Here is a 15,260-nt window from a genome sequence, read left to right on the forward strand (position 1 = left end):
GATAGCATCAGTCTATTAGCTCAGAGATTAAAGTAAAAATGTTCTTCAAAATCCTATCACATTTATTTCTTTGGAACCAAAGTTGGTGATTTAGCATTATGGTCGCCGAATCTTTTTGGCTTTTTATTTTATTTTCCTTTGGTCTTTAAGTTATAAAGTTTATAGTATCTGTTCATTTTAACGTCAAGAATTTGCAATTTACATGAGGCAGAGAAGATAATTCTACAATGCACACACTTTTCTGATTAACTGTGTGTGACTTAAGTAGATCTAAGAAATGTGTTTTAACGAGTGTTTTGAAAGACCTAAACTCAGCCAGGCTTTATGATGCAGAAATTATTTTATTTTTTTTAACCAGTCTAATTTCTGATAATCAGTGCAGTTCTGTGTTGTGCAAGGTTATTGCCAATGGCAGGGGAAGGCCTTTGCCAAGGAAGGGGCCTGGGAGGAGGGGACACAAAAGCAATGTGGGAGCAAGTTCTGGTGCAAAATTTATACCAAAGAGCACTATATTAACTGTTCAAGGAAAACTTGTCGGACCAGGGTCTGAGAATTCTTTTGATGAATATGTAAAATGCACCATTCTGAACACAAATGGCTAACCTCACAAACACAGTGTAGCCACATTGACTTCACAGGTTTCTTTTGCACTTATTTTCAGAGACAGTTAGCAGAAATGAACTGCATAGGTCCTCTTTTTTAATCTTCTAATTTACAAGCCTTTTTAATCACTCACACCTTGAGCATCAGATATTTGAATAATGACATCCAGTCCTCCATCCTTTCATTAAGAGGTCAAGCTCCTTTGTATCACTGGAATCATGTGGGGCTGCATGAGAGAACATTAATTTTTCTGAAGATTTTTTTTTTCCTTCATATCTCATGCTCTGCCTGTCTGAACTACTTCAGCTGAAGAAGACTCTATTTTAAGAAAAGATCAATAAATCTCTTCATAACTGGAAATGTTAGAGGGTTCTTCCAGAACATTTTAGTGGTATCTGCTGATTTCTGTTCTTTGCATCATGTCCTCTGTAGGCTTTGAGATTAATTTGTCACTGTGATATTTCTGTGATACTAGACACAGCCATACAAAATCAAGATGCATTTCTATTGTTTGTTCTTCATAATGGTTTAAAGTGCAAGTCATCTGTGTCGGTGGCTTCATATTAACCAAGATTCTGCTGTTTTAAACATCAGGTTTAAATGTCCTTTATAAATAAACAAATCTATAGGAGATAGCTCTGTCCTCATCTTGATAGGTCTAGCTTTAAGTTACAACATTTTTTAGCAGCTTCATAATAGCGGAGTTTACTCGCACCTATTAGTGGGACAAACAAAAATGATACAATAGAGATATGTAAAACAATTAAAAATTAGAAATGGAAAAAAGCTGGGGGAATTTTGTATGTTCAGTCCAGAGAAATATAGAAAGTATGAGTGTGATTGTAAAACTGGAGCAGACAGCTTCAGTCCCTACCAAGAAACTCCTCAAGAATCACATTCAACAGATATTTAAGTCAGGATTTAGAAACCTGTCCTGGATATCATTGAAGCAATGGGCCAGACTGAAATCTATCCTTTTACATAGTGAATAACAGTAGTCAATATTGCCATTTTTCTCTTTCTAGCTATGTATATTGCCTTCCCACAATGCAGGATGACCATCTGGGGCTTGTTTCCTTTTCCATGCTTCCTGCTGTGTCATTTGTTAAGTTTTTGGTGGCTCCAACACTGGAGTCCTTTCTGGGACTTTCTCATGCCTTGTGTTGGGCACCTGGCTCTGGGTTTTCAATTCCACACCATTCACTGAATGTTTAGGCCTTTCAGTTGGTACCTAAGTGCCAACATCAATTTTTAGGACCAAACACTGCGTCTCTGTCTTAAGTACACATTTTTTAAAGGAAGCTTTTCTTTATTTGCTTCTCTTGACATGAAGCCTGCTTGAGTAAAGGTGGGCTGTATTCATTTATTTTACCCTAATATAGTGCCAGAAACAAAACCTAGGAAATGCTTTCCATTTATTTTCTCCATATACCTCAGAAAGAATTGGTGCTGAACAGCCAGTATCTCATGTTAAGTACAGATTGATTCTTGGAGACTAATTGGTGAGATTTATTGACACTAGAGAATTTGGCTAGTTATAATAGATTCTATTCATTATACAGCTGATAATTCAATGAGTAGCTGATTCTAATTTTCACTGTTAGTTATGCCTTTAAGTCTGACTTTCTATAGCTCACACAGAGATGTTTAAAAACAATTAACCTTAATTTTTTTTTAAGAGGAATATGAGATTTCAGCTATTAAACTTCAATTCTGTTTTAACTGCTCCAGGGCATTAGACACGTGGATCCTGAATTCTGGCACCTCATTAACACAGGATATCAGCATCTTCAACAAAGAAACTCAAGGTCTGATTTCTAGTTTTATGCAGATGTGGCTTTTCTCATATCAGTAACCCCATCTATGAATGAGGTTCCCTTCTTTTCATTAGTTTCTGTAGCAGACTGTAATTTCTTGTTGTGGTGAAGCACAGCATAGGCCAGTGTTTAATTAAAAATTGCAAATGTCCTGATGACCTGTGCCTGCAGAGAGAGGATTAATTTTAGCACATTGCCATAACAAAATGATAGGTGGCTTTTCAGACAAAACCCTTTTCTTAGGGCTCAGAAATTAGGCGTGCATTTCTACAAAGCAGAGTTTGAGAGAGATTTCAAAGCAGATCAAAGTTAAAGGGTTTCCTGATGGTTCAGCTTTGTAGCACTAAGCCTGCTGGGTGTTCTGCAAGGATCCATTGTACCCATCCACTCTGAAAGCACAGCCCCAGCTTTGCATGCAGGACACCAGCCCCGTTTTCAGTCGGGTTTTACAAATTGCCTAATCCAGGTTAGGCCTATTCTGGAAGCTCTTTTATCCTTCTAACATTTGCATAATGATCTCAATACTGTAATTCTTGTGTGACAGTGTGTTGAAGCTCTTTCTCATTTACATTAACGATAGTACAAGAATAATGAAATACCAAATTGACTTCATCGTCTTTCACAACTGAGAATACCATAAATTTCAATGTCTAAAAAAAGTGTGGGACCAAGTTCACTCCTGCTGTAATCACTATGACATCTCTGGAACTAGGTGAGGTGTGCATTGACTTTTTCCTGCTTAAGTAAATATTAACTCATGAGGGAGTAGATTCTATTAAAGACCTACAATTAAAAAATGTGAACTTGTCACATTGGTACTCTGACAGAATAATAGGTTTTTTCCCCCTAAAATTTTGATTAAAACACGATGATCTCCCATGAAAATTCCTGGCTAATCATCTCAAATAAAACATTGATGAGGATTGCATGAATACTTTATGTGAATGGTAAGGTAGTAAGACTCTAGTTTTGAGGCATTGTGTTAAAATTTGCAGGACTGCACAGCAGGTAATAGCAGGCTGAGTTCCCATTTCTGTCCTCCTGCAGAACTTACAGTGAGACAGCATATGAGCTGAAAGGTGATCTGATGATGAAAATTAGGGGTGGTCTGGCAGAAATGCTCACTGGAAAAAAGACTTCCAAGGTAATGCAGAAAAAAATTCATCCCCACTTCCACAGAAAAACAGACTAAGAAACTGAATCCCAGGTTGTGATGTTTGTATGTAATTGTGTCCATGTGTGTAAGTTGAGTGGGTGTTTTTTTTAAATAAGAAAAAAAAACCCTTTTTAACAACTGTGTCCCAATGCAACCAATATTATCTGATGGCTTGTAATGAGCAGGTCATGGTAATATATGCATTTGTTTGTGCTAGCTTCTTATCAATGATTACATGTGTGAAAGAAAACAGTCATGCAGATGACATCTTATTTCTCTGAGGAGTAGTAGAAACCCTATATACCATTTGCTGAGTTCTATCAGAAGTTTTCTAATATTCTTTTTGTTTATTGAGATTAAAGGAGATGACTCTAGGTTAACAAAAAGCCTTACACTTCAAATACTTCAAATGGGTATTTCAAATGGGTTTTCTTCATAAAGTATATTCTGTGACCTTTAAAAATGATAAAAATTTTGTCCTGGTGCATGTGTGATCAAGTATTACAAAGTCCCAATTTTGTGGCACATTATCAACTAATTAGAAGAGAGACTGTGAGAAGCCATAAAGTTATTAAAGTTGCAATGATGGGACACAGTAGCTGACTCCTCAAATTATCTGTGCAGCAAGCAGGTCAAGGAATTTTCCTGTATGAGCATGGATGGAGCACTTTACAGCCTTGAGTAAGCATCTCATCCCAGTCTGGCTCCACAGGGGTGCTTCATCCTGTGCTGGAGCATCACTCAAAAGAGCAGCTGAGATGAGAAAGATGCTGCTCCCTCTCAGCAAACAGAGAAGCTGCAAGTCTGGATTTCTTCCTGTAGCAAAAAGGGAAATGGCAACTCCTAATGATGCTTTTTCCCCTGAAGAGTCCCAGTGCTGTGCTGTAATTTTGGATGTTACAGCAGTATGTAGATGCCAAAGCCTTCAGCCAGGAGACCATCCTTGTGCCTGTGAGAAAGGCTTCGCCTGTGCTGGCAAGGCTACTGCACAGTCCTGTGTTGTGAATCATAAATAATCACCCTGTTTTCTCTATTTTCAGGAGATTTGTCCTCACCAAGATGAGAGTCATTCCCAAAGGAGCTTTCACAGGACTTGTTGACCTAGAGAAAATGTATGTATTGTGTTAATATTTACTAGGAAACAACTATTTTACTCCAAGCAGCACTTTCTGATTGCAACTCTTTTTACAGCCTGTGAGCAAGTTCCTGTCACTGAGCTTCGAGGAGTTTTATCTTTCTGCTTAAAGAAAAAATTGAATGCTTTTTTTATTGACACCTTCCAGAACAATGTTGTCATAAATATATTTTCATATCAGCAATTGGGCAGTATTCAGTCAAAGGGCTGCTTGAGCATGGAGTGTCATTGCAGTTAATAATAAATGCAGTGCCATAGCAAAAGACCACAGGAAAATGAATATTTTGTGAGTTTTGGAATGAAGCAGTTGGAAAGATTAGGGAGGAAAGAGCTCCTGTTAATAATAGGTCAGCTGATTCTCTTTTCACTAATGAATTAACTAAATAGGATTTTTTTGTACGTGTTCAGAGGCAGCTGGCAGGATGTATGAGAGAATTTTCTTACAGGTGATAGATCCAAAAATCTTAGTACACAAAGAGTGTAAGCAGCTAATTTCTGTGAGTTTTAGTGATCAGCCTGGAGGTACAATTATGAGCACCTTTGATGAACAGATATATCTTACATTCATTAGTATGCTATTGTGGAGGCATTGCAGCTCCACCACTAGAAGGGAAAACCCTGTGTAACATGTTTCCTACTTCCCTTTGACAACAGAAAATCTATGGCTTAGCTGGTGCTAGCACCAGAAATTATAACCCTCACTGTCCAACCTGAATTATTCTGCCTCATGTATGATTTTTCTGAAATATTTCATATATGGGCAAATCCCATTTTGCTTAGAAACAGAACAGCACTTGAACCCTGACAGGAAAGGATCACAAACAGGCTGTTCACCCAAGTGGGAGTGGGGAAATATACTTAAAATGCAGTACCTTTTTCAGTGCTGTGTGTGCAATGGCAGAACTCCAAAGGACATTTCTCTGCATCATTCCTACCCTTCTCCCTCGTACTCTTGCATGAATAAGGGATTTAGCAAGAAGGTGGTGAGGGCTCATTTTAGCCTCATCCTTACGAAAATTATTGAGCACTTTGGACTGTGAAGTGGGCTACAAAGTGCATTGTGAGCTGCTTCTGTTATCTTTAATTACTCAGAAACCATATGTCAGATGTGTATGAAGGCATTGAATGGGATGTTCCTAAGTGGTGATTTATTGTTAACCAAAGAAATTATATATGGAAATGGGCTCAGCTTGAAAATACATCCATCTACTAGTAGTACATGGAGGAGAAATGAGGACAGTCAGTTTATAGTAAAATTTCCTTGAAAATAAAAGTGTGATAAATATGTAAATGAGGCCAATCAACATCAACAAAACTGTGGTATTTGCAGATGATATAGCAAACAGATAAAATTTGAAATAGCTCACAAATCCTAAACCTAACCCATAAAACATTCATCAGAAATATTCATGATAATGTAGGGACAAAAAAAGTGGGTAATCAAATAATAGATTTGCATATAAAAACACAGCCTTTGTATGAAAGCCTTTTTACTCTTGCAAGATCATGCACAGAAAGAAAGATTAAGCAAACTGTAGCCTATTTAAGGAAAACAGCTATTAATAATGTGATACCTCCATATGGTAAAATGTGGATGGCCTGATGTATACAAATGAGACACTTCAATGTAGTGTATGTGTGTGCTCCCCTAGAACTGAGTAGGCTAAAAATGAAGAGTGACAATATTTCCTGAACGTGTTACTGAAGAAAAACAGCATCTTCTTCAGCCCAGCATAGCTGCACTCGTGATTTTCATCACTAATACATCATTCCTAGGTGTGCTTCTGAGAACAGGGTGGGTGTTAAACCCCAGAATTTGGAGGGAAATGGTGTTCTTTGGAAACATCCCTAGGGAATGAGGCAGTTGATTGCAAGTTGGAAATGTGGTGGTCAGGGACCATCTTAGGCATAGCAGACTTTGGCCTGTTCTGGACACTGGTTCCAACAGTCGTTTAGGAAAGAGTCCTGAATAGCAAAGAAGTTCAGAAAGGCTTCAAGAAGGAGATCTTAAAGGCACAGAAATAATGTCTTTATGTGCTGAAAGGTGAGCTGGTGGGGAAGCAGACCAACACGGAGCTTCCGCAGCAACCCAGGGAAAAAAACAGTTTATGACCTTTGGAAAGGTCAGGCAACTCAGGAAGAATATGAGGATGTCATTAGGTCATGTAGAGAGAAAATTAGAAAGGCAAAAGCTCAGTAAGAATTCAATCTGGCCACTTCTGTGAAAGGAAATAAAAGGGGGTTTATAAATATATTAACGACAAAAGAAGGGCCAAGGAAAATCTCATTCCTTTAGTGGACCAAGGGGGAAACACTGGCACTAAGGATGAGGAAAACACTGGGGTACTTAATGCTTTCTTTGCCTCAACCTTTAACAGAAAGACTGGTTATCCTCAGAACATCTCCTGAAAGGAGGTTGTAGCCAGGTGGGGCTTGGCCTCTTCTCCCAGGCAAAATAGGACAAGAGGAAAAGTCCTCAAGCTGTGCCAGGGGAGGTCAAGGTTGGACCAGGGAGAATGTCAGAATTTCCAGAAAGGGTTTCAAGGCATTGGAACAGGCTTCCCATGGAAGTGGTAGAGTCACCACCCCTGAAGGTGTTCAAGAAACGACTGGACATCACAGGTTTACTTGACATGGTGGTGTTTGGTCAAAGGTTGGACTTGATGATTTTGGAGGTCTCAGTGATCCTTGAGGGACCCTTCCAACTCAGAATATCCTGTGAAATATCTGGTTTTTCCAACCTTAATGGTTCTATGATTCTAGGTTCAATCAGGGGTGAGTCCTCCCTCAGAATCCTAACTCTGTTATATTTCCCCTCAAAGTGAATTAAGACCTTTGAATTTTCTGGTTTTCAAAGAAAAATAATTCCTTGATATTTTCCTTCTTTCACTATGCATTTTAGTATCTTCCTAAACATTCAAGCTTCTGAGATCTTTAAATATATGTATTTTGCCAGAAAATGTCAAATACTTTTCAGTCAGAGTATCCAGGCAAGGTCTCATTTTTTTTCTATTTGGACTGTCCAAGGACTTTCCAGAATAGACACTAATGACCATGATTCACAAAGGGAAAACTACTGTGACTTGGAAATGTTGGCATGAAGGTGTTGATCTGACCTCCCTGGTGAAGCTCCAGTTTTAGTTACCAAGACAAAGTCTTTTAGGTTTCACCTGAATTTTTTTGTTTATTTGGCAATATTTGGCAATATTGTTCTTGGAATACTTTTGCCTTTTTTATTTTTTTTAAGAGTGAGAGCCCACTTGAACAATTTTCTGGTTGGTCATTATCTTCTCAACCATCTAAATTCCTTCAGTTGCTGACAAAACATGAAATGACCATTCTGCAGACTGTTATATGGTGCAACAACTTTCCTGAAGCATGTTCTGGGAGGAGGACCTTTGCTTCTTAAATAAAATGTTTAAAGTTATGAAATAAACTACAGGCTCTAATTATCAGAGGATTCTCTTACTAAACATGCAACTTGAATTTTCCTACAGAAAACCCTTTCAGAACCCCACAGGTCTGAGGAACAGCCTTGCCATCTTGTTGCCAGCAGCTCTCCTCCTTCTGCACAGCTCTGGCTTCATGTCAATTTAGCAAATCGGTGTTCAGGAAAGCAGATTGGTTATTTTTGCTACATGTTTAGTCTACTCCCAGGTCTTAGTCAACTGGAACGTGGCAGTTCTTCTGGACTTCTGCTTAACCAACTTGTTTACAATCCCAGAACTAATTAACCCTCCAGTTACTAAATTAAAAAGCAGTCCCATGCAGGCACATACCTGGCAAAATCAATCTGACATGCTCAGCAGCTGCTGTATCTTCCGCAACCTGCACAGAAAGAGCTTGATTTGGGGTAGAGACAGTCAGAAGCAACACCAAGTCTCTCTTTTTCTGTTTCTGAGTTTCCTGCTGTTACTATGAGGTGGCAAAGTAGATTTGTGAATCTTGATCTAACAAGGCTTGATTTGGGCATTATCTATATAGGAAGCTTGATCTGATTGTGTTACTCTGTGCAAGCAAAAGAGGCTTCATGTCTGTACCCTGAGGCACAATCCCTTTGAAAATTTATCATCAGTTATTTGTTCTTTTTGAAGGGTTTTAGCTAAAACGTAATGCTTTGGTTCATCATTTGCTCTCAAACCCAACCTATGTGCATCCTAAGAAAACTCAGCTGTGAGGATGAAGTACTTCTGAAACTAGAAGATGTCCCAGAGGGAGAAAAATGCACCATTACTGGCCCTGTTTTTGTTTTGGAGTAATTGGAGGGAAGCATTTTTTTAGCAGATGCTGGCAAAGACGCATTCTAAGAGCATGAACCATGGTATGGAGAACAGAGCTTGATGGGCTAAACCCATAACGAGCTCTGCAGATCATGGAAAGTTAAGCTTTTAGGGTGGAGGGAAGCCACCAGAGCTGACACCCCTGGAAAGGAAAGTTTTCTGTCCATGGAAGACAGCAGCTATCTACTGCTTCCTCATGAACTGGTAGAGGAAAAGTAGCCCTGAATCATGTATTTACTCAATTTCTTAGTGCATTCAAGATTTTCTGGTTTACTCTTTGTTGAGACTGTGGATCCAGTGATAGTTCCTAAGGACAAATGCTGCTGCTCTGTGACCTAGACACACAAGCACCAGCTTATTTCACAAACAACAACCTGATGGATGATGCTAAAACCTCTCCCGTTTGCCCCTCTAGGCTAAAAGGCAAGTCCCACTTTCCTTTGACTCAGCTCGCTCACACTGAGAGATCACACTGAGATCGCCTTTTAGGTTTTGTCTAAACTTAGAGTTACTTGTGGACAATGGAGACCAGAAGACAGAATTTTGAATCAAGGGGTGCCTCTCTTTCTGTGGCTGGAGAGGGACCAGAATTCTTGTCTTGATTTTAAGTCTCACCTAGAATATTTGGCAGAATGCGAAGACTTCACTTTCTCTAGCAAGTTATAACAACCTGGAAAATTGATGCATTCACCATCCAGACCTTCTTCAGCAGTAGCCATCAGCCTGCCTGGGCTAGCAAGTGGCCAGCCCATCCCATGTGCTCCTAAAATCAGCTTCATTAAGCTCCTGCAGGTGACTCTGACACTTTTCAGCGTAGAGCCTGAAGACGTGGGAGGGAAGGGAGGGAGGCAGGAATCACAGGATCGCCTAAGGACAAGCAGGCTGTGTCTTCTGCTACCAAGAAAGCTGTTCAGCATTTCACAGCTTCTCCAGTTGTTCTTGTATTGTGTGCTGCCTCATTTGATATGCAAAAGACTGGGCTTAAATAAGTTCATTAAAACTGTTTTCAGAAAATGGTTATGATTAAGTGTAGCCAAAGTATTTGAAAATTTTATCTAGGCAGGAGTTGCTTTCTACCTTTGGCTGCATCATTTGGATTAATTTTTTTTTTTTTTTTTGCAAGTGGGAAAATATGGATTTTTAGGATCTGCTGTGATATATAAGTCAAGTAGTGCATGCTTTTAAAAGTATTTATTTACATCCCTAAGGTGAAAGTGGTACACAGACCATTCTGTGTACCAAAATACCTACTGAAAAAGGTAAAAGTCATCCTTTGGTAGCAAATACTCCAAGGTATATTCTCAAGGTGCAACTCCATGGATATTAAATTCTAATTTACATTATAGGAACTCCTGTGTAACTTTCAGCATCTTGAGGGCAGGCTGTGAAAATAAGTACACTGCTTAATGCATTTAAATTAGTCTATGCATTTTCTCCCAGGGAAGAGAAGACTACTGTTCAAAAACATTAGGGCAAGTAACGAACATAGGCAAAGAAATTGAAAATCCAGGCTGTTATCCCAAAGGATGAATGTTTGAATGGGGCCATTACTGTTATGTGGGGCTTTCCCTTCAGCCCTGGACAAGTCAGCAGGCTGGTGGTCAGGCAGGGAGCTATCACAGGAGGCTTCCTGGCTCCTGCAGCTGGACTTGCAAGTCCCAGATGTCCCCACCCCAGGTGACAGTCTGTGTTTGATGGTGATCAGCAGGTTGGAGCAGGGCTTTTCCTCAGAGGAGGGGTTGGTGGCACTTCAGGTTTCTGGTCCATTCCAAGGTGGATCCAGCAAAGTCACATATGAGATCTTGTCCTCAGCCAGACACGCATTTCAGGGTGTGCCAGTCTTCTTTTGCCCCCTCTGCCCTTTGAGATGGGTTCCCACAAATGGCATGTGGAAGGTGAGCAGCCACAGGAGCTTCTCCCAGGGCTCCTGTATCCATGGTGGTGGAGGAGCCGGGCGGAGCAGCGCCTGTGCCGCTGCCTCTCCGTGAGCTGCTGGGGTACTTCTCCTTCCCCAGGCAGTGCCATTGCTTCAGACACCCCTCCATTGCTGCAGCCTTTGGAAACATCAACCCCTGGATGGCAAACTTCTGTGTTTGGGGTGAAAATACAGGAAGCCTGGTGTTCTAAATTCAGTTTATTTCACACCACGACAAGCTATGCCTCGTGTTCTAGACACAACAAGCAATGAAGGAAGGCTGGGTGGCTTTAATACAATCCATAAACCTTTTGCTGCATCATCACTTGGTATTCTGCTTTTCCCTGCCAAAGCTTCACTGTGGAAGAGATCTTCCACAGTCAGTTACTGTTGTCACCCCTTGCATAACTAAAAAAACTGAAGGAGAAATTTATTATCCATGTCAGTTACTCACTGCCAATGTCAAGGAGCAGGGATTTAATTACAGTTTTGCCACATTTCAGGGAAAGATAATCTGATCTCGGGATTTTTCTAATGCTTGGGTGGAACAAAATTACAAATAAAGTAAAAACCCTTAGAAGAAGAAGCTAGGAAATGTAAAATCAATTAATAGTGTCTACATCAACTTTTTCTAAATTTTCCATTCAGAAAGTCACAGAAAAACGCACTAATATTTACATATTTTAATTGAAACACATCAGAGCACAAGAAAAAAGTATTCCATAATTCTTTCTATGTGGTTTACTATCTTGATGCTTGCTTTCTTTGATAAAATAAATTTAGAAAGAAAATACATTTTGTCATTACTTGCTTTTGTTGAGCAAGAGTGAGCTTTGTGGTAATGAACTGTTAGCAGAATCTTTATTTGTTAACTGTATTGGTGTGAAGCCAGCATTAGACTGAAGCATTTAATGGGAGAATCATCATCTCAGGTCCCTGTTTTACAGCTGTCTAGACAGAGAGAGAGGAAAAAAGGGAACCAACTTGTCTGAATGTATGCTAAATGCTTTAATGCCTTTCCCCAGTGACATACTGTTCAGATTACCTGAATCCATAAAACATGAAAAGTTGGCAAATGCTTGTGCAAATTCCCACTCTGTTTCAGGAGGAAACTTTGAACCAGTGTTCTTCTGCCTTCCTCCACCCTAACAGAACAGACAAAGCTAAATGCATGCTAAATTAAGATAGCCTTTTGGCTTATATAAATGCAGGCTCTCAAGTAGCCTCATTCATCCAAAATGAGATTTGAGGGTGAAATGCACAGTTCTTAAAGAAAGTCTCAGCCCGGTGGAAGAAAAAAAAAAGATTCCAACCAAAAAAACCAACCAAACACCACCTCTGCAATTGAAAATGTTGTGAATTATCAATACCATTTTCTCAATTAGTAAGATTATTTCTCAGTTGGCTTGCCCTGCTCTTGGACAGCTTGCTGGGCTTCCCCTGCCAGCACTAGGGCAAGGAGCTGTGCCAGACAAGCTGGAGGTTCAGCATCACATGGAGACATTTCCTTCCCCTGGACCATTGCAAGGCAGCCCCAGTGCAGGTCCTTGCATTTGAGGCATGAATTAATGTGACTGGCAAACCTAGAGAGGAGCCTCAGAACTGATGGCCATCCTGTGGGGCAGAATTAACCCCATAATCTTTCTTCTTTTCTCCCATGGCATGGTCACTGCATGCTGAGGAGGCTGCTATGTCTGCTTTCTGGCCAGCTTCTTGACTTCCATCTCAGGTGCTTTTGGGTGGGTTTTTTGTTCCAAGAGAAAAGGATGGATGCTGGCAAAACCAAAATTTTTTCCCCAAAATCTGTCACTTTTTCAGTTTTCATCTCTTTCCTCCAGAAGATTCCCTCTATTGGGAAAGAAAGGAAGTTTCAAGTTGTATTTTATGATGAGATTCATGTGATTTCAAGATAGAATAAATGACCATGTAAGTGACTTTGTAAATATAAAAAAATACATATTTACTAGTTAACTTAAAATAATTCTTAAGGTGTCAGAGTGGTACATTTATTAAATTTATTTGCATATACCACAGAACTAAGAACTCAGAATTGCCAGTTCTATTTACATTTTACATTTTCAAATATAATTCATTACTCATACATGGCAAAATATATGGTTTTTCTCATGTGATATGTCAGAATGTTGTCCTGAATTAAATACTTATCTTTTTGATGATAAAATCAGTATATTCATTCTAATATCCCTAAATAATTTTCAAAATATGTTCTCCTTTGTTTGTTAGTTACATAATAACTCCCAAATTCCGTGGTCCAATTCAGAATTAAAAGGTACTGACTTGTAAACAGAACTGTAAATACAAAATTAAGGAACTGTAAATACAAAATTTTTTTTCCTAAAGAAAAAAAAATTTAAAAAAAGTATTTTCTAAATATTAAAAAAGGTTTTTATATGACTTTTTCCTATTAATCTTGTTGAGTGTACTGTAACTGTACCAGTGACTGAATGCAAAAGGTGTGACCTCCTTGAAATTGTGCCCAATTTGCTCTAAATGGGATTTACCTCAATTTTTATTGTTGCCACTACTAAATATTGTTTGCAGAAAGAAGCAGTCTGGCACCAGATTGGAAATGGCAATTCCATTTCAGGAGGATTTCAGAAACACCTTCCCATATTAATTTTATCCAGCTTTTCTGTTTATTTTAGGAATAATGCTAGTGGAATTGACATGCTGCAGTGAAGGAGTGTTTCCCATTACTACACAAATGCTGATATAAACCTCAGCATTTATGGAAAACAAATGTTGAGATGAAGTCAAGGCATTTATTTTCTAAGCAGGAGATGTTGATTCTCTGACAACATTATATTGCACAGCCTTTATTTTTATTATGCCAAATGATTGATGTGGATTTAATCATTAGTTTGATGGCTCCTTTGCTCAGTGGAGAGGCAACTGAGCATTTTATCATTATTAGTGAGCTGCATTTTGATTTTTCTATCAAAGGCTCTGCTGGCCCTAATTCATCCCAGGTGTAAAACCAGAGATTCATTTTGCCCATTGTTTGTTTTGTGACCAAGCCAAGAACAATTTGCTCACAAAATACTGTGAATATTTGTTTTGATTTCTAGAGCAGGAACCTGGTTTGAATGAAGACTCCCATATATGTGTGTGATCCTTTAAAAATAAGTGGGAGTGGTGAACCTTTTGTGACTAAACTACTCACCACATGGCAGAATAGATATACTTGTATACTTAAATACATGCATGTGTGCTGCTATATACTTATAGAGTAGTCTGGGAAACATTTAAATTGCTAGGATTTAGAATGGTAGACAGATACTAAGCCAGAAAATATTTTGAATGCTTGGGGAGCCAACACCACAGATGGAAATTACAAATGGTTGTGAGAGAAATGCAGAAAGCTGGAGAGCTCTTGGTGTCTGTAAGTTTTCCAGAGCAGCCAGCAGAAGACTGGGAGCTGGGGACAAGGACAGGCTTTTGACTTTTCCAGTTCAGAACCTCGCCTCTGAGAGCTGCTGATGTCACTTTCTGAAAGAGAATATTCAAGAAACATTTCTGGAACAACTGTGGGATAGTTCATCCACATGGAGAATATATTTTGTCCGCCTCATAGGGTGCTTCCTCCTCTAAACAAAAGAAATGCTTGTAATAAACAGGGGATTTCTCAGCACAAACACCAGGAATGGTCTCTCAATTTTGTCTTGTGCTTTCTTCACTAAAAACAGGAATAATGCAGAATTCCAAGTGGGGACAGAATTAAACCAGTTTTTGTTATTTGAAAGCATTGTTTACTTCTGTCTTGCTTTTCTGCTCAAGAGCACAAAGATTTGCATCTTTATCTGGAAGTGTTTATCCTTCCTAGTGTAATTATGAAGTGAAGGTGCTCATTAGACATGTCTAATCCCTTTGTCAATCTTATCTTTTATTTGGAATGAGGTTTTTATAGTTATCTGTTTTTCATCTTTATTCCCCACATTTTTAAGGCTTCTTGTGCTGGATTTTAAAGATTTCTGCTCTCCCCATCTGTGCTGTGAGAAGGGGTGAGCACGACACAGTGAAAAGAACGTGCTTATTTATTATTTCTCTTCCCAATGAGATGAGGCTCTTTAGGAGAGCTGGCAGCAGCAGAGCTCCCTGGAGGAAGGGCTGTGGGGTATTTCCTCTGTGGGATAAAGAGGCTGCAAGTGGTAGGATAGTTGGAGGCCAGAGACGGATATGTGTCACTCAAGGTCTGCCCTGGAGAGCAGGGAGCAGCCCCAGGGGTGATGGACAGGATTTACAGGAGGTCTGAGCAGAGCTTGCTGCCACAAGCCATTGGGGAACTTGGCCCTTCAGTGTTTAGAGATGGCCTGCACAAAAGAGGGGGACAAAC

The 15,260-nt window shown here is 39.4% G+C and overlaps 1 protein-coding gene across 2 annotated transcripts in view; it reads left to right on the forward strand.

Moving 5' to 3' along the window:
* The window catches only part of FSHR (follicle stimulating hormone receptor), an 81,301-nt gene that overhangs the window by 24,531 nt on the left and 41,510 nt on the right, over nt 1–15,260 (forward strand). For both annotated transcript variants that reach the window (XM_059840835.1, XM_059840834.1), the window contains exon 2: nt 4,617–4,688. In XM_059840835.1, the coding sequence (XP_059696818.1) occupies nt 4,617–4,688 (72 nt within the window). The remainder of the gene's footprint in view (nt 1–4,616; nt 4,689–15,260) is intronic.

The sequence above is a fragment of the Haemorhous mexicanus genome, chromosome 3 (assembly GCF_027477595.1).
Source record: "Haemorhous mexicanus isolate bHaeMex1 chromosome 3, bHaeMex1.pri, whole genome shotgun sequence".
In the NCBI taxonomy this organism is placed as follows: Eukaryota; Metazoa; Chordata; class Aves; order Passeriformes; family Fringillidae; genus Haemorhous; species Haemorhous mexicanus.